The 20477-nt window shown below is 43.2% G+C and overlaps 1 protein-coding gene across 3 annotated transcripts in view; it reads left to right on the top strand.

The window, feature by feature from the left end:
• The window catches only part of RNF180 (ring finger protein 180), a 77020-nt gene extending 64825 nt beyond the window's left edge, over window positions 1-12195 (top strand). Inside the window, exons 4-6 of one of the 3 annotated variants that reach the window (XM_083153126.1) lie at window positions 333-558; window positions 8033-8158; window positions 11755-12195. In XM_083153126.1, the coding sequence (XP_083009252.1) occupies window positions 333-558; window positions 8033-8158; window positions 11755-11957 (555 nt within the window). In that variant the 3' untranslated portion in view covers window positions 11958-12195. The remainder of the gene's footprint in view (window positions 1-332; window positions 559-8032; window positions 8159-11754) is intronic. The other 2 variants (XM_083153135.1, XM_083153118.1) reach the window with 2 other exon arrangements.
• Window positions 12196-20477: the final 8282 nt, after the last annotated feature.

Here is a 20477-nt window from a genome sequence, read left to right as displayed (position 1 = left end):
CACTATGCAAATGTCTTGGTCCAATTACTCATTATCCTATTACTAGGTTTGGAAAGGGCTTCTTTCCCCTTGCTGATGGCAGTTTGAGACTCGGCCACAGTGATACATGGATCCTTCCTTCCCCCCTGCTTCCCACTCACACCCTTCACAACTGGGAAGATATAATAACCGGCTTTCACATGACTTAGTGAAGAGCCTGTTAATTCTGAGTTAAATTGACTCACTACGCTCCTATGGGTTTATGAGTCATTAGATGCTCGTGTGAAATTACGGTGTGTGCAAAAAGCAATATATCTATTCTAGGTCATTTATTTTTTTATTTTTTTTTGCAGATCAATAAATCGTATATCACCACAGAAGAGGATGATGAGCTTATCAGAGAGAAGGAAAGCTACACGTGTGCTGTGTGCCTAGATGTGTATTTCAACCCCTACATGTGTGCTCCGTGCCGTCACATTTTCTGTGAGCCATGCTTACGGACGCTAGCGCGAGATAATCCCACCAGAACTCCCTGTCCGCTCTGCAGGACACACATTGCGGGTGTAGATTTCCAGCCAGGTAATCCTAATATATTGTACTTGTTATAATGTATCTATAAATGACTGCATACAGCAAGAGTAGGCAATATTTTCGGGTAGAGATCATTAGGTCTCCAGCATTTTGGTTGACAGTCATTAGGTTGACATGCATTAAGGTCGACATGCAGAAAGGTCAACATGGGTTCGGTCGACGGGGTCATTAGGTCGACACAAGCATTAGGTCGACACAGTGGTGTAGCTACGTTTTGGGCGCCCACCTCCCCCCCGTCGCCGCCCCGCCAAGCACCCCTACCCCGCCACCCCGCCGCCCATGCAAACCCCCCTCAATCCCCCACAGCCTTACCTATCGCGCTGGTCCCGGCGGCTCCGTTCTTCTGCTGAGGACCACCAGAAAATGGCCGCCCCCATTCAGCAGACAGTTTCAGAGAACTGTGTGCTATATGGGGACGGCCATTTTGTGGTGGTCCTCAGCAGAAGAACGGAGCCGCCGGGACCAGCGCGATAGGTAAGTCTGCGGGGGATTGAGGGGGGGTTTAACTATAGCACCGCAGCCCCCGGCACCCCCACATGCACAGCGCCCCCCCTGAGGTGGCGGGGGCTGCGGTGCTATAGTTACGCCGCTGGGTCGTCAGTCAAAAGGTCGACATGAGGTTTTCTGCTATTTTTTTAATTTCGACACAGTCAACATGGACACTGAAACATAGCACCGTGTCCCCTCACACTATTTTTTCTCCCACCACGTCCTAGTGGATGGTAGGGCATGAAATACCACCTGTCGGCACATGTTGCCTCAATGAAATTGTAAAAAAAAACATGTCGACATTTTGACTGTCGACCTTCCCCATGTCGACCTAATGCTTGTGTCGACCTAATGACCCTGTCAACCTTCCTGCATGTCATCCTTAATGCATGCCAACCTAAATGCATGTCGACCTAATGGTGTCGACCTAACGACTGTGGACCCAATGCTTGTAGACCACCTAATGACCGTTTCCCATATTTTCTGTTAACAGAATACAGTACATTTCTCACTGTCACTTGGTCATTTGCTGCTAGGTGAGGAACCTAAAGGTGGCCATACACACGCAGATTTATCTGCAGATCTGTCTGGTTGGAACAAAAACATGGTTATGGATGAGAGCACATGACAGTTGACCATTTGCTTGGAAATGCTGGAGAACTGACAAACTGTCACTCATCCATAACTATGTTTTTGTTCCAACCAGCCAGATCTGAAGATAAATCTTACTAGTGTAAGGGCACCTTTAGTTTGAGACAGTGGCAAGCTCCCAATACGTGGACTGTGGACACTACTGTACATAGAGGGACTAATTAATACAATGGTGATCTGTGTGGTTGGGGTTCTAGATTTGGCTTATCTTCACTTCTCTTAATTTAAGAGGAGGTTAACCCCAGAGAAATTAGAGATTTCTCTGTGAGTAAGATGTTCTGCAAAACTACCTCTGACCACATTAACCTCTAGGGGTTAAAGGGCCTACACATGGGGAGATTTGCTGAGCGATCTGAGCAATGTAGATGGCTCAGCAAGATCGTTCAGCACACAGCGACGTGACAGTGGTGTGGGCTGAACGATCTGTCAGGGCCAGTGTTCTCTGGTGAGAACACTGGCCATGCCCGGCGATTAAGTAGATTCATCCAGAATGCTGGATATTAATCACTGGGCGACAGGGCCGGCGTCTCCACTAGGCAAATCTAGGCATTTGCCTAGGGCGCCGGCCACTGGAGGGCGGCATTTTGCCCCCCGTGCCGCGGGGGTACCTGTCCTGCGGCGCTGTGTATTTAAAGCTGGTGGCGGAGGCAGCGAGGGGTCCCTGCAGTCAATAAGAAAGAGCGCTATCCGCCGGGCTATACGGAAGTGCTTCTGTTGTGAAAACACTGTCCGCACGCTGATTGGCTGAGATTCAGCCAATCAGCGTGCGCCGTGCGGCCAGTGTTTTCACAACAGAAGCACTTCCGTATAGCCCGGCGGATAGCGCTCTTTCTTATTGACTGCAGGGACCCCTCTCTGCCACCGCCGCCAGCTTTAAATACACAGCGCCGCAGGACAGGTACCCCGGCACCGGGGCGCCCCCACTCCGACTCGCCTGGGGCACTCCGGTGCCTTGCACCGGCCCTGCTGGGCGATAGTGATGCACAGGGTCACACATCGTTATCGCTTTGGCCCCTACACACAGGGATCTAGTGAGATGGCTTAGAAAATGCCTGAAATCGCTCCGTGTATAGGCCCCATTAGTCATTTTAACAAGAGAAGAAAAGATGAGCTTTTCACCATTAAATAATGCCATCTCAAAGTGGTGTTGGCTATACCCAACAATGGGGGAAATAGGAAGGCCGGAGAGGCTTTGATGCAATCCCTCCAGAATTTTTTTTTTTTTTCAGAAAGAGTTTAGGGCCACTTTACAGGGCCACACTCTGCGAAGGCAAGTATATTAATAGCAAGCAGCATCAAAATCAAAATGAGCTTTTTCAAATAAAACATACCCTCTGTAGGTGTTGCCAAAACCCCTGTCCCAGCAGCGAGACCTCTACTGTAAAATGCATTGAGCCATACAATAGTATTGTATTTACCTTGAAGCTGCCATTTAACATCTTTATTTTGAGTTTGACTTTTTGATTACTATTATTATTATCCTTTAATTATACGGTACGACGTGGGTTTTGCAGCACCTTGCTTAAGTACATAAGCTGGAAGCGTGCAAACAATACAAGAATAAATAATGCGAATACTCTGCAGAACATGGGATACAAGCTTTATCAGTATTGTTTTTTATGCAGTTATAATACCCACACATGTAGCTCTGGTAAGCAGACCCTTGTGGGCAGTGGGGAGGAACGAGGGCGAAGCATAAGAGGTAAGAGGGCCCTGCTCGTCAGAATTTACAGTGCAAATGCTTGGGGTAGACAGACAGGGTGCCACAGAGGGGAGAGACATTTTTGTCATGATTTAAATATGACACCTGCTAATATATTGTGTAGTGCTTATTAGTACTCATATATCAGGCTTGTCTACCCTTCTGCATTCAGCGGGAGGATCACGATTTGTAATTGAGCCTCCCGCTGCCTGGGTCGTCCCGTTTTCTTTTCAGTACTGCTTTGTGAAAACGTGGGCTGCACATGTGCGAAAACGGAAATGCCAGGTGGCAGAGACTCTCCCATACCCCATACTGGCGTCGTCCATACTGGTGCAGATCCCCAGATCCCGATAGTTTATGCAGAAATCCTCCAGTGGGCTGGAGGCGGTAGAGGGGCAGCTGCTACCCCCCATGATAGACAACTTTCACCATGACTACCAACCACCCCCTCACCCCCAGTAATGTCTTCAGACTCTCTGGATCTGACAGACAGTCATCCATGTCTTGTAGATGGGGCAATTGTGGAGGTAAACGGTTGGGAATGGGAGTGGTTATTGTGGGTGTGCAATATGTATTGTACATGTTGGGAGTGATGCACTGTACTGTAAATGTGGGGGGAGCACTAGCTGGACCACAGTGAATAGCCCTTTGCTATGCCTATAGGTGGTATTGGAACAGTAGATGCTTCATAATTCATCCTGAGCTGTTAAGCACCCCCTGTGTGATTGGCCCCAGCTGTATGTACATGGGGTCTGGTGCAGTGTCACATACCCTACAACATGACCCATTCCATTAGGTACAAAATGCTCTGTTCCTGGACTTCCCTCTTAATTTATGATTGCCGTCACCTGTGTTGAACTAGTTCATTTAAAAGAAAGGTGTGTCAGCACAGGTGACGGCAATCATATAAGAGGGAAGTCCTGGAACAGAGCATTTTGTACCTAATGGAATGGGTCATGTTGGAGGGTATGGTGTCAGTAGCTGAGCTTGGTGTGTTTTGCAGGGACTGGGTATAAAGGGGAAGGTTCGATCATCAGACTGGGCATCCAGAATGCATTGCCCTACATAGTTTTTGCCTTCCACTACAGGACACACCCTTGAGCTTTGCGTGCCACATTATTCTTAAGGAGCCCATACATGCTCCGTTCTGTGCTCCGTCCGTTCTGTACTATGAGATGCGCGCTCCCGCGCATCTCATAGTACAGTACAAAAAGTATGTGCTGCACATACTTTTTGTAATAGCTTTTCATCGCAACGCATGCACAAGGCATGCAATGTGATGCGATGTGATGTGTACTATTTAGGTACCAAACGGATCCGATGAAAGGAGCGTGTATGGGCACCTTAACATCTACATTCTCCCTGAAACTTGTTTTCAAAAGTATGTATTGTATACAGTATATGGTGAATGTAAGCAGTAATGTATACAGTATATGGTGAATGTTAGCAGTATTGTATACAGTATATGGTGAATGTAAGCAGTAATGTATATAGTAGATGGTGAATGTAAGCAGTAATGTATACAGTATATGGTGAATGTAAGCAGTAATGTATATAGTATATGGTGAATGTAAGCAGTATTGTATACAGTATATGGTGAATGTAAGCAGGAATGTATACAGTATATGGTGAATGTAAGCAGTAATGTATACAGTATATGGTGAATGTAAGCAGTAATGTATACAGTATATGGTGAATGTAAGCAGTATTGTATACAGTATATGGTGAATGTAAGCAGTGATGTATACAGTATATGGTGAATGTAAGCAGTATTGTATACAGTATATGGTGAATGTAAGCAGTGATGTATACAGTATATGGTGAATGTAAGCAGTGATGTATATAGTATATGGTGAATGTAAGCAGTATTGTATACAGTATATGGTGAATGTAAGCAGTAATGTATACAGTATATGGTGAATGTAAGCAGTAATGTATACAGTATATGGTGAATGTAAGCAGTATTGTATACAGTATATGGTGAATGTAAGCAGTAATGTATACAGTATATGGTGAATGTAAGCAGTAATGTATACAGTATATGGTGAATGTAAGCAGTAATGTATACAGTATATGGTGAATGTAAGCAGTAATGTATACACTACAGTATATGGTGAATGTAAGCAGTAATGTATATAGTAGATGGTGAATGTAAGCAGTAATGTATACAGTATATGGTGAATGTAGGCAGTAATGTATATAGTAGATGGTGAATGTAAGCAGTAATGTATACAGTATATGGTGAATGTAAGCAGTATTGTATACAGTATATGGTGAATGTACGCAGTAATGTATACAGTATATGGTGAATGTAAGCAGCAATGTATACAGTATATGGTGAATGTAAGCAGTAATGTATACAGTATATGGTGAATGTAAGCAGTATTGTATACAGTATATGGTGAATGTAAGCAGTAATGTATACAGTATATGGTGAATGTAAGCAGTAATGTATACAGTATATGGTGAATGTAAGCAGTATTGTATACAGTATATGGTGAATGTAAGCAGTATTGTATACAGTATATGGTGAATGTAAGCAGTAATGTATACAGTATATGGTGAATGTAAGCAGTATTGTATACAGTATATGGTGAATGTTAGCAGTAATGTATACAGTATATGGTGAATGTAAGCAGTATTGTATACAGTATATGGTGAATGTAAGCAGTAATGTATACAGTATACGGTGAATGTAAGCAGTATTGTATACAGTATACGGTGAATGTAAGCAGTAATGTATACAGTATGGTGAATGTAAGCAGTATTGTATACAGTATATGATGAATGTAAGCAGTGATGTATACAGTATATGATGAATGTAAGCAGTGATGTATACAGTATATGGTGAATGTAAGCAGTGATGTATACAGTATATGGTGAATGTAAGCAGTATTGTATACAGTATATGGTGAATGTAAGCAGTAATGTATACAGTATATGGTGAATGTAAGCAGTATTGTATACAGTATATGGTGAATGTAAGCAGTATTGTATACAGTATATGGTGAATGTAAGCAGTAATGTATACAGTATATGGTGAATGTAAGCAGTATTGTATACAGTATATGGTGAATGTAAGCAGTAATGTATACAGTATATGGTGAATGTAAGCAGTAATGTATGCAGTATATGGTGAATGTAAGCAGTAATGTATACAGTATATGGTGAATGTAAGCAGTGATGTATACAGTATATGGTGAATGTAAGCAGTAATGTACACAGTATATGGTGAATGTAAGCAGTAATGTATACAGTATATGGTGAATGTAAGCAATGTATACAGTATATGGTGAATGTAAGCAGCAATGTATACAGTATATGGTGAATGTAAGCAGTAATGTATATAGTAGATGGTGAATGTAAGCAGTAATGTATACAGTATATGGTGAATGTAAGCAGTAATGTATGCAGTATATGGTGAATGTAAGCAGTATTGTATACAGTATACGGTGAATGTAAGCAGTAATGTATACAGTATGGTGAATGTAAGCAGTGATGTATACAGTATATGGTGAATGTAAGCAGTGATGTATACAGTATATGGTGAATGTAAGCAGTGATGTATACAGTATATGGTGAATGTAAGCAGTGATGTATACAGTATATGGTGAATGTAAGCAGTGACATATACAGTATATGGTGAATGTAAGCAGTGATGTATACAGTATATGATGAATGTAAGCAGTAATGTATACAGTATATGGTGAATGTAAGCAGTAATGTATATAGTATATGGTGAATGTAAGCAGTAATGTATATAGTAGATGGTGAATGTAAGCAGTAATGTATACAGTATATGGTGAATGTAAGCAGTAATGTATACAGTATATGGTGAATGTAAGCAGTAATGTATACAGTATATGGTGAATGTAAGCAGTAATGTATACAGTATATGGTGAATGTAAGCAGTAATGTATGCAGTATATGGTGAATGTAAGCAGCGATGTATACAGTATATGGTGAATGTAAGCAGCAATGTATACAGTATATGGTGAATGTAAGCAGCGATGTATACAGTATATGGTGAATGTAAGCAGTAATGTAAACAGTATATGGTGAATGTAAGCAGTAATGTATACAGTATATGGTGAATGTAAGCAGTAATGTATACACTACACTATATGGTGAATGTAAGCAGTAATGTATATAGTAGATGGTGAATGTAAGCAGTAATGTACACAGTATATGGTGAATGTAAGCAGTATTGTATACAGTATATGGTGAATGTAAGCAGTAATGTATACAGTATATGGTGAATGTAAGCAGTAATGTATACACTACAGTATATGGTGAATGTAAGCAGTAATGTATATAGTAGATGGTGAATGTAAGCAGTAATGTATACAGTATATGGTGAATGTAGGCAGTAATGTATATAGTAGATGGTGAATGTAAGCAGTAATGTATACAGTATATGGTGAATGTAAGCAGCAATGTATACAGTATATGGTGAATGTACGCAGTAATGTATACAGTATATGGTGAATGTAAGCAGTAATGTATACAGTATATGGTGAATGTAAGCAGTAATGTATATAGTAGATGGTAAATGTAATCACCTTGCTTAGCAGTAATGATTGTAAACATTGCCTTGTTTTTTTTCTTTGTTTATTACAGACCTCAGCAAATCCTCAGTTGCTTTCTTTCCAAATGAATATCATAGAAGAAAACAAAGTTTTCAGAGAGCAAATTGTGCGAAGTGGCCCCTACCTAGCTGCAATATACTGTTCAGAGTTTTAGGAGGTAAGGCCAGTGACTGAAGTGAGCCTGTGTATATATGCTATATAATTCTCACCACTTTTCTCCTTATCTAAGTCTTTGGGGCCAATTTATCATTGATCAAATTTCATTGTAATCTGGGGATTATATTAGTGCCCAAGATCGCATTGTAAAATGCCATAGCATTGGGTGAATGTATCAGCTGGCACAGGCAGAGACGGGGGTCCTCCTTGCGATGTGCTTAGTATGTTGTTGGGGCTGCTATGCATACGCAGTCCTCGCTGACAGCCAAGTGCATGGGTTATTTTCAGCGGCGAGTTCCAAGGGAACTCTGCTGGCACTACACCTACAATTTGTAGCCCATACTGTAGGTTACAATGGGCTAATGGATAGTCTTGGAGTAGGTTTATGTCCGCACAGGACTAGATGAAATTTTTGTATATGGATCGTTCCCAATAGCATATGTGAATGGGTCCAACCTGTTAGAGAGTGCGTCTCACAGGGGACATGGAGATAATAATCAAGTATTGGAGGTGAACCCAGAAGTAGGGGACAATCTGGATATTGGTAAATCTGGCTTTCGGTGGGAATGGAGATATTGCAGCAAGTACAGATGTAGCCATGCTTATCTTTGCCGCGCCAATCACCATGATTGGTACAATGCTGTCGCCATGTCCTTTCACCTAATAGTAAGGCATTGAGTGGTGATATCGCAGCGTGACAAATCCGCTCCTCGGGTGCGAATTTGGCGTCACAAACAGGCACGATCGGCCAGACCTCCACTGTTAGAATTATAGACCCTTAAAGGCTGTGTTCATTATCCTGATATTATGGCAAATTATATTTGGGGACTTATTTTCTGCACAATGAATAGATGAAGAGTTCTACTTCTTGTTCCTTCATTAGTCAGCACCAGTTTCAAGCTTTGTCTCAAGACATGACACAGGCAGGTACTTAACCAAAAGATCCTGAATATTGCATATCTGATGCTGTTTTCAGTCTCTGTTCTATGGAAGAATTCAACACTGATTGCAGGACAATTTTGTTCTCAAAATGGGTAAAACCATGTTGCACTGCAGGTGGGGCAGATGTAACATGATGCAATTGATAGGTTGACCATAATTAGGTTGACATTCCATCGGTCGAACACTATTGGTACTAGGGGATACTGGGCCGGAAGCATGACGAGCAAAGCGGTAGATTTATACCCGTGTCCATGCTGACTTATATTGACATAGATGCTAAAAAAAACCATGAAAACTTATCTCCACCTTTTTCAAGTGGCACTGTGTGGTGTAATGTGAATAACTACTGTGTGGTGTAATGTGAATAACTACTGTGTGGTGTAATGTGAATAACTACTGTGTGGTGTAATGTGAATAACTACTGTGTGGTGTAATGTGAATAACTACTGTGTGGTGTAATGTGAATAGCTACTGTGTGGTGTAATGTGAAATGGTACTATTATGTGACCACACTCCTTCCTCATGAAGCTGCTCCTCTAAATATTTGCCACATGCACTGTCCCTGTTTTAAGTATGGAGTGGCTGCACCAATTCCTATTCTGGCACAGTGCACCTAAATTCCGAGATACGACAATGAGCCATAATGTGGACATTTGGAATGTCACCATGATGTTTTCATTGTTGAGATCTCAACACGGAACATGCCGGCACCTGCAGAATATCAACATTTTCATAATGCAGAGATTCTGCACAGACCGGCAGCGGGTGGTTTTGCTATGGGAGGGGAGGCAACATGTGGAGGAATAGGAGTTAGGGTTAGCAATGGACTCACCTTTAGAACCACTGCAGTATCCACCAGCGGACCCAACATACAGATGGAGCTATCAGATTTGCCATAACAGGCCATTCATCACTAGACCACCAGGGACCTCTTGACAACATTATAATCTTGTTGATGATTTAATGGTCATTGTCAAAATAGGCATGACAACAGGATGAATATTAACAAAATATAGCATGCTACCAAAAAGCTATGAAATGGGCATTTGTGTGCCATCGTACAGCTTTATCATACCTTTTGTTGTTATATGTCAATTAATAGACAATAATAATAGGGGGAAAGAAAAGAATAACAATAATTGAAAATCTTATTTTTAGTTAAATATAAAATGTAGATGTCATATTCGCCTACTTTGCTTCTGCCTTATGGGGATATGTGGTGATGTTGGCAGGGGCCTGGTTAGGTGCATCATTAAGCCCTGCCCCCTCACTGGGAAATCCCTGTGATTGGTGCAAATGTGTATAGGGGCTAACTGCTCACCCTAGTTAAATATACAGTAGTTAAATGATTTTTGGTACTTGTTTCCTAGCACCGCGCCTGCGATTTTAATTGTATCCATCGGGTCCTAAAAAATTGCGTTGATCGCATTGCATGCAACCAAATCGCATGCGATGCGATCAATGCAATTTTTAAATTGGAATCAATGTAAAATGGTCCCTGAGACCCGATTTTACATTGGGCCCAATGTTAAATGCCCCCCAGACCCCAATTTTCATTGTATACCCACCCTGATGGATCAAATGCGCCCCCCCCCCCCCACCACACACCATTAACGCACCCCACGATGAACGCCAACCCGAAGCGTGGCGAGCACAGCGAGCCCGCGAGGGGCGGCGGTACGGATCCTCCAACCTTTTCATACCCCCACTATCCACGTCGGTGTGGAGTTGAATTTATATAGTTTATATAGTGTGGCGAGCGCAGCGAGCCACCAAGCCTGAAGCTTGGCGAGCGGACGCACATTACTTCACTGGTATTGTGCGGCCACTCGCCACGCTTCGGGCTCGGTGACTCACTGCGCTCGCCACACTATATAAAATCAACTCCATGCCGACTTGGATAGTGGGGGTATGAAACGCTTCGGGTTGGCGTTTATCGTGTGGTGTCGTTAACAATGGGGGGGCATTTCACATACAAATTACCCGTCAGGGTGGGTATACAATAAAAAATCAGGTACATTGGCCCATTTAACATTGTTCCCTATGTAAAATCGGGTCCATCACATTGGTCGCATTGTATGCCATTATAATGGCATACAATGGTCCCGATTTTACATAGGAATGTAACATTGAGTACAATGCATTCAATGTTAAATCGCGTAGGTCGCGTCGGTCGCATCACATGCCATTATAATGGCATGCGATGGACCCGATTTTTTAATTGTCGGAAAAAGGCTAAAAATAGCCCAAAATCGCGTCGGTCGGGTCCATCGCATACCTTGACTTAAGGTATGCGATGACGCACGACGGGCGCCGTCCTAGGAAACAAGTACCTTATTTTTTTATTTTTTTATAATAAAATCGTTTTTAATGAAATATACACATCATATTCAGTAATGATTTTAATGTACCCGTCAATGAGTCATCTACTATTAACATGATCTAGTCACAGGAGTAATAGAATAGAAGTTTTGCATGGCCCCCACGTACTGCACAGTATGGCTTTACCAGATAACAGTGGTTCCCTTCTATGGAGCCCCAACTGCTGTAATTAAGTCATAGTGGTTGCACCTATGGTAGTTACACCTGGCTTCTAGTACTGATGCTATTAGCTGATGCTCCTGGTGTGATCCTGTCTCTCTCTCTCCGTCACAGATTTCCGAAGACACATTGATCCTGTAGCAAGAAGGCAGTTTCCACATGGGGGACACAGATTTGACTTTGAAGATGAAAGTCGCGGCTGGCGATTCAACCTGGACATGTTCATTATATACATTTTCTCTGTGAACTGGATTATTGGATTTATTGTATTTTGTCTCTTTTGCTATTTTTTACTTAAACTTGTATTTTGGTCATAATAAACACAATGGGCGGTATTCAATGAGGCTGATTCGCCAGGTTTTTATGGCGATTTTGTGCTGTAAAGCGAATTTCTGACTAAAACGGTGAATCACCCTATTCAATGACCAGATGGCGAATACATTTCAAGGTTTTTTTCGCCATGATTCACCGAGTAGCAATCGCTATCTTTTTATGGTGAAGTGGAAGGTGAACTTTTAAAATAAAGTGTTTTGTTTTTTACAATTGGTGTAAAAAAATCTGGAATTTTATTCTGAGGAGGGGCATGCTATTTTTATTTATGTGCTGTAAGCACATGAATATATATTTAATTTTCAAAAATATATATATATATATTTTTTTTTTTTTACACAGAGCAGCCAGCAGGGGGCCGGAGCCAAGCCGCTCATTAGATATTCATATATTCACTTCACCCGATCATTACATATGCATGATCGGGTGTAGTGAATATACCCGGTCCCCTGCTGGCACCCCCGGGGGGCAGCCTGTGCTGCCTGGCTCCCGGGGAGCCCACCTCCCCCCCACAAACGTTCTGGGGCAGGCAGGGAGACTTCCATCTCCCTGCCTGCCGCTGTCCTCAGGCTCCCTGCGGCATCCGCTGCAGGAGGTAAAATTCGCCGGTCAGGGGCAGCGAGCCCCTGACTCGTTGAATACTGGAGACGGCGAGGCTCCGGAATGTGGCGAGCAGTGGCGAATGTGCAGCGAATCCTAAACAGGATTCGCTGCACATGCCAAAATGCTCACTGCCCAATAACTCTGTCAAATAAACAAGTTAAGGTATGAACAGCTGCATAAAGGCATTTTATGTAAGACTACATATTCTTAATTAGTAGAGCGTGACATCGCCTTTTTAGACATACAGTATGCATCAAAGCATGGAGAGCGATTAAGTACCAACCAATTTATTTAATGGAAATTTATTTACTTGTACTTTATCTCTCCAAGGTTTGATACATATGCCCCTCAGTAGGTAATTTCTCTTTATCGTACTCTCCCGCATGCGTGACTGATGGCTGCCACGGGCCACCATGGAAAAACTCATAAATACTGTACCTGAAGGCTGAACAAGCGGTTTTACAAGGCTCATGTATAGTTTAACGTATGTACAATATACATTTCTGTACATGGAGGTGACTACCAGCATCCAGAGCTGCATTAAGGCTCTGGGGACCCCGGGGTTCTAAAAAGAAGGGGGCCCTGCTAGATATAGATATACTGTATATCGTTGAAAAAGACAGTGGCACTCAGGTTTAGTGAAAAAACTTCTTGTTAATAAACATCACAAAATATTGCCCACTGTAGTTGTCCTCTTTAACAGTCGTTATACCCCAACAGTCCCTGGGAAACCCAGTTGGAGCCATGAATAATCAAAAAATTGTAGAAAGTAGTATTAAATAGTTAAATAATTAAGGGTTGACTGTATAGTCAATATGTTGGTAATCAAACTGGTAAGCAATTGGTTCCCAATGTGATAAAGGGGGTTATTTTGGTTCACTCTTTCTGACAAATTCCTTCTTAGATGGACAAAACCATGTGCACTGCAGGTGGGGCAGATGTAACTTGTGCAGAGAGAATTAGATTTGGGTGGGGTTTTACTTCGAAGTGAGATCTATATTGCACTGTAAAAATAAAGCAGCCAGTATTTACCCTGCACAGAAACAAAATAACTCACCCGGATCTAATTCTCCCTGCACAAGTTACATCTGCCCCCCTGCAGTGCACATGGTTTTGTCCATTTGAGAAGGATTTTCTCATAAAGAGTTAACTAGAATAACCCCCAAAGTGCTGGTGCAGAGAATAGAATCCTCCTTGAACACAATAAAGAGTCTGTAGGTGCCCTGCCTCAGGAGACCCCCTGTTGATCCTGGGGGCCAGTTGTATAAGTTTGCGTTGGTGGCCAGCATTTTTTTTAACAAGAAATTTTTCCACTAAACCAGGGAGTGCCGCTGTCTTTTTACAACGATGCCAACCACCAACGCAAACTATATATATATATATATATATATATATATATATATATATATATATATATATATAGCAAGTGGGTATGAGCGGCACTCCCGGCTCCCAATGAATAATGAGAAAATACTACTTGGTTTTGTCATTATTCATTGGGAGCCTGGAGTGCCGCTCATACCCACCTGCTACATGAAGCATTGGAGAGGGCACTGAGTACAGCACTGTACACTACCCTGAGGTTTGTGCCAGTCAGACTGGATTGATTATATGTATATATATATATATATATATGTATATATACACCCACACACACACATACACACCGCTATATGTACATACATATTCGTATTCTTTTGACAGTTGTACAGATGGAGCAGGCTCCATCTTTGCAGGGTTGGCGATTCTAACACCAGCCCCCACCAGCGGCCGGCTCTCGCCAGGGGCGCGCGTGCACGAGACGCGCACGATCCGTGAATACAGAGCTGGCTCCGCCGCCTGTTCTGTGTGGAACTGCCTCCCAGCATCACTCGCTCCTAATCAATCCCACTAAGCCTGAATTCCCTGCAGGGCTCACCATCTCTCTCATCATCATTCTCTTCTATTCAATGACACCACTGTGCATGGTGGCATAGCTTAAGGTCTCTATACAGTAGGGCGATTTACATGAAATTTGGGCAATTTACATGCGATTTCAGTGATTAATCGCATATGCAGTGCCCAGATTGCATGTACATGACAAGATGTGCAAATCAATGCACGTTAGCGTGCACATTATATTGCAGGTTCTAAATCACCCCGGCAGCAGGAGAAATCCATCACCAGGTAATTTGGTGGTCTTCACCCTGTGATGCATAGCACTCGCTGGGCTGGTGGCATCCTCTCCTAGGCTCCTCCCACAGCAGCAGGGGATGGCGGAGCAGAAGCCTCCTCCATACTCCCCTCTCCCTCCTCCCTGCCCCAGCAGCATCAGCAGAGAATGGAGGAGACACTGAAGCCTCCTCGGTCCTCTGTTCTCTATCCCCCCGCCCCAGCAGAATCAGCAGGAGACGGAGGATATACAGCAGTAGCCGAAGCCTCCTCTGTCCTCAACAGGGAATACCCAAAGCTCCGACCCATACAATAAACTCCACCCATGGGTTGCCATTAGCACTGCCCCCCTCTCCCAGGGACAGATACAGAGGGGAGTGAAGGGGGCGGTCTCACCCCCAAAGGCTATAAAACACTTATGTCATCAACAGGACAAACACTTTCTAAAGTTCTACTCCCTCCCTCTTTGGCAGTTTTAGTCAGTGGCGTTGAGCGTGAGCCGAGCTCCAAAACATAACAATATCTCTCTGTGAATATTGTCTCCCCCCAGCCCTGTCACCTGCCGTCCCCCCACCCCCCAGCGACAGCAACTACACAGTTTCTGCTGCCACACAGTGCCTGACAGGAGACCATTAAATATTCCCTGGAGACACAACCACCACTCTGGCCCCCCTCACAAATACAACCCCGCCATACTGACCCTACTTCACCCCCCCATCCCGCCACCATGGTACTGTCTTCAGATGCCAGGTCTCTCCAGCAACAGAAATGTCTGCTACAGGGAGGTAAGTGCCAGTTCCTGTCCTAGCAAGTTCACGTTGTACTATTGATTCATGGCAATGGACAGAATAGCAACAGGGGGGGGGGGGGGGTTTGATTTAAGAGTAAAGGTGCCTAGAAAGAGGAGGCCTCAGGACTGGGGGGGGGTGTTAAGGTTAAACCGTAAACAGAAAAATCTAGATCCACCTCTGCCCTCTCCTGCCTGCAGTACAATCCCCACATGCTGCCAGAGCAGTGGTGCAAGTAAGGGGGTACGGCGTGATCTGCACCCATCTTCAAGAGTAACAAGAATACTAAGTGAGAAGTTTGGAAACTTCATCAGCAACTATTCAAACTAGCAGAGGGGGGGCAGCGAACCAAATAAGAATGAAGAAATCTGCTTCCCCAACCTAGAAGTATTGTCTCTGCAGGCAAATGGAACAGAAAGCCTATCCACTGCAACACAAGATAATGCCGATCAAAACCGAATAGATATAGGCAGAAAGATGAACATAGCTAGCAGCAGGAGAAGCACAAACAAAACTTTAAGAACTATGTGTGCAAATGCTAGGAGCTTAGGAAATAAAATCACAGAACTAATTGCAATAATGACAAGGGATGAACTGCATATTGTGGCTATTATAGAGTCATGGTGCAATAAAAATCATGACTGGGACATAGCTATACCAGGATATACTTTATTTAGGAAGGACAGAATGGGAAAAATCGGAGGAGGGGTTGCAATATAAACATAGAAACATAGAATTTGACGGCAGATAAGAACCACTTGGCCCATCTAGTCTGCCCCTTTTTTTAAACATGTTACCTCAAATCATATTTGATCCTTATTTTTTTGTAAGGATATCAATATGCTTATCCCAAGCATGTTTAAATTGTACTACTGTATTTGCGTCTACCACCTCTGTTGGAGGCTATTCCACTTATCTACTACTCTTTCTGTGAAAAAATTCTTCCTCACATTTCCCCTGAATCTTCCTCCCTCTAGTTTCAGTGCATGTCCTCGTGTTCTGTTGCTCCTCTTCCTGTGAAGAATGTATCCCACCTCTACCTTGTTAAAGCCCTTGATATATTTGAAAGTTTCTATCATGTCCCCCCTTTCCCTTCTCTGCTCTCATATATATCTTAAAACAAAGAGTTGTAGAATATCTCAAAACCAGCAATTTACAGGATCCAAAACAGCATGGGTTTATTGGGGAAGATCATGTCAAACAAATCTTATTGACTTTTTTGACTGGGTGACTAAAGTAATAGATCAAGGGGGGCTGTAGATGTAGCTTATTTAGACTTTAGTAAGGCTTTTGACATTGTCCCACATCGCAGACTGTTAAATAAACTTGAAAGCTTGGGATTGGAGTCTAAAATAGTTGAATGGATAAGATCTTGGTTGCAGGACAGAAAACAGAGAGTTGTAGTAAACCTCTGAGCGTCTGATGCTCCCGCCATTCCTTTAACCTTAAACAGACCAAGCACCCCCACCTTTAAAGCGCCCCCTCCCCTTTCCCCTTCACCTGGAATAACCAAACGGAGTCATTTATTTATGGCGAATTAAAGGTCACATTTATTAATCAGATTACCAATATAATCCTACTCTTTTAGGTGGCAAAGATAGCACTGCGGTCCACCAGCCCTCCAACGTAACTGAATCAAGCCGCCCGGGGGTGGGGACCCCTTCTCGCACCTGAAACATGTAACCGCCCGGGGTCCCCAATTGACCCCTCCGACGCCAGGCCTTGGATCTTGCACCCCCTCTTCTGGGGTGCCTCCGTTTCCTGGCGCCAAACTTTGGCTGGCCCGCAGTACTTCCGCCTCTGTTAAGACAATCTCTGCTGTAACCTAGATGCTGTTTGGATGTTGCTCCTTCTTCGTCCAAGGGTGGGTGGGTGGTACAATCCTTACGGTGTGCCCTCTTGCTCTCTCTGATCCTCCCCCTACCTGTCCTGTCCTTAAGTATAAGTCTACTCCCATGGGGAGGCGCCTACTACCTGCTTCTCTCTTACCTTCCCCCCTTTTATCACCCCCTATCCTTTTACTGCTATCTCCCTGCCCCCATTCTAATACCAGCAAGACAATGGTAGCACTTCATGGCCTTGGGAGCCCAGACTAATCGTTTACGATCTCTCCCGGCTAGTCGCCGCTCGCTTCAATTAAACGGAGTACAGTAAAAGGAGGGAAGGGTTACAAGTGGAGTACCCCAGGGATCTGTACTTGGACCAGTGCTTTTTAATATCTTTATTGGTGATATTTCAAATGGAATTGAGGGTAAAATGTTTTTGCAGATGACACAAAGGTATGCAACAGGGTAGACACACCAGGAGGGGTAAAACAAATGATTGATGATCTAGGTAGATTAGAGGAATGGTCAAGAGAATGGCAACCACAGTTTAATGCCAAAAAATGCAAAATCAGGCACTTGGGTCTCAAAAATCCAAAGTCTAAATATAGTATAAATGTCACTATAATGGAAACTACTGAGGAAGAGAGGGATCTAGGTGTCACTATTTCAGGAGACTTAAAGGCAGGTAGACAATGCACCAAAGCAATGAAGAAGGCAAGTCAGATGCTTGTTTGCATAGGGAAAGGTATCAGCAGTAGAAAGAAAGAAGTAATAATGCCACTGTATAGGTTATTAGTACAACCTCATCTAGAGTACTGTGTTCAGTTCTGGAGGCCACATCTCCAGAAGGATATAAATACATTAGAGACTGTACAAAGAAGGGCAACTAAAATGGTGCATGGCCTACAAAACAAAATGTACCAGGAAAGACTACAAGATCTTAATATGTATACTTTAGAGCAGAGAAGGGATAGGGGGGACATGATAGAAACTTTTAAATATATCAAGGGTTTTAACAAGGTACAGGTGGGAGACATTCTTCACAGGAAGAGGAGCAACCGAACACAAGGACATGCACTGACACTAGAGGGAGGAAGATTCAGGGGAAATTTGAGGAAGAATTACTTCACAGAAAGAGTAGTAGATACGTGGAATACCTTTCCATCAGAGGTGGTAGAGGCAAATTCAGTAGAACAATTTAAACATGCTTAGGATAGGCATATTGATATCCTTACAACAAAATAAGGATCAAATTTGGTTTGAGGTAACATATTTAAAAAGGGGCAGACTAGATGGGCCAAGTGGTTCTTATCTGCCATCAAATTCTATGTTTCTATGTGGTCTGGCGTACCTGTAAGAAATACATTGCAGGTACACCATACCACTTCCCCATGACCTGCTGTCATTTAGTTTTTTTTAACTCAGTTAATTGCCACCGTGTTTGCAGACTGGCTCGCCCGGCAGAATGGAAGCGGTGCGACAACTGGGCAGAGAGCGGTGGGCTGCCTGGCTGTCTTCAGAGCAGGTCTGCAGCTAATTGAAATCTTGCGCCAGCTTGTGAGCCAATTGGTTGGTTGGCAGCCCAGCACGAGATTTCAAATAGCCGCAGACCTGCTCTGACGACAGCCAGACAGCTCACCACTCTTTGTCCAACTGTCACCACATTCTGCCAGGCTGGCGGCTGTCACTGCAAGCCTCACTGCCTCATGGCAACAAGCACGAAACCCCCTTGGCAGAGCATGTAATCCTCTGCAGCAACAAGCATAAAACCCCCTTAACAGAGCATGCAATCCCCCATAGCAACATGCATTTAAAAAAATTGACAATTTAATGGGATGCAAATTAGCGACTGAAAAATGCAATATGGTGCAATGTGGCACAAATTTATGACCTGGTCATGTGCAAATTTCTGACTAACCGGCATGTGATTTCTAACACTACCTTACCAAACCAAACAACACCACCACCTAGAGGTCCCCTAGAATATGCATCACACCTGGCCCCTGGGTCTGGCGCCATTTTCACCTTTGAAAAGCAGTGAGGAGAGCAGCATGGACAGGAGAGGAGGAAATCCTCTGTCGGAATGGGGCGCGTGAGCATCTCCTGCACGTGCGCCCCCTTCCGGTGACCGGCGAGGCCTGGCTGCTGGTGGGGGCTAGCGATAGAATCATCAGCCCCTGCAAGCATGAGCTGCGCTCCATCTGTATTTACACAGACAAATAAGCATTGTAATGTAAAATATATATTATGCGGTGTTGGTATGTTTTCTACAATATAGTGCTGCTGCGGCACTACAGATCCCAGCTAGGTGGCCTTATGTAGAGATAATGTTGAAAATAGAAGTTTTGTGGGCATGCTGGGTCATGTAGTTCCACAACTGCTGTTACTGTAAAAAAAAATAACTATTGTAAATGTAGGAATTACCATTATTGTAGGAATTACCATTATTTTGTAACATATTTATAACACCATCATCTAATAAGAAACATCGATAGTGTTTTTTGTACAGTAACATTTTTTAGTGACAAAACAATAAAATAAATGATGGTTTGCCATTATTTTTTTTTAGCATCCACATTTTTGAGGAATAGACAAAATGAATGTTCGGCCATGTAGTCAATTAGTTCAGATCAATTTACATATGTGTTCGTGCATGCTGGTTCCAAATGTCCTTATTGCAAATCATTAAAACAGTGGGCCTTATTCTAGTTCACTCTTTCTGGCAAATTCCTTCTTAGATGGACAAAACCATGTGCACTGCAGGGGGGCAGATGTAAAATGGGCAGAGAGATTTAGAGTTATTTTGTTTCTGTGCAGGGAAAATACTGGCTGCATTATTTTTACACTGCAATATAGATCTCACTTTGACATAAAACCCCACCCAAATCTAACTCTCTCTGCAGAAGTAACATCTACCCCACCTGCAGTGCACATTTATTTGTCCATCTAAGAAGGAATGTGGCAGAAGGAGTGAATCAGAATTATGCCCAGTGTCCTCCACATAGGCAAACGTGGGGGGAAGGTTTCTGGTTGCACAAACTGATTCACTTAGAACACTTACAGTATGCCCCCTTTCAGACCGCACTTATTACATGATATTTTCCATTTCACCGTTTCAAAACAGTAATCTGTGCAGTGT

Source organism: Crinia signifera, chromosome 1 (genome assembly GCF_055691185.1).
Source record: "Crinia signifera chromosome 1, ASM5569118v1, whole genome shotgun sequence".
NCBI lineage: Eukaryota > Metazoa > Chordata > Amphibia > Anura > Myobatrachidae > Crinia > Crinia signifera.
This window is presented reverse-complemented; position numbering and strand designations above follow the sequence as displayed.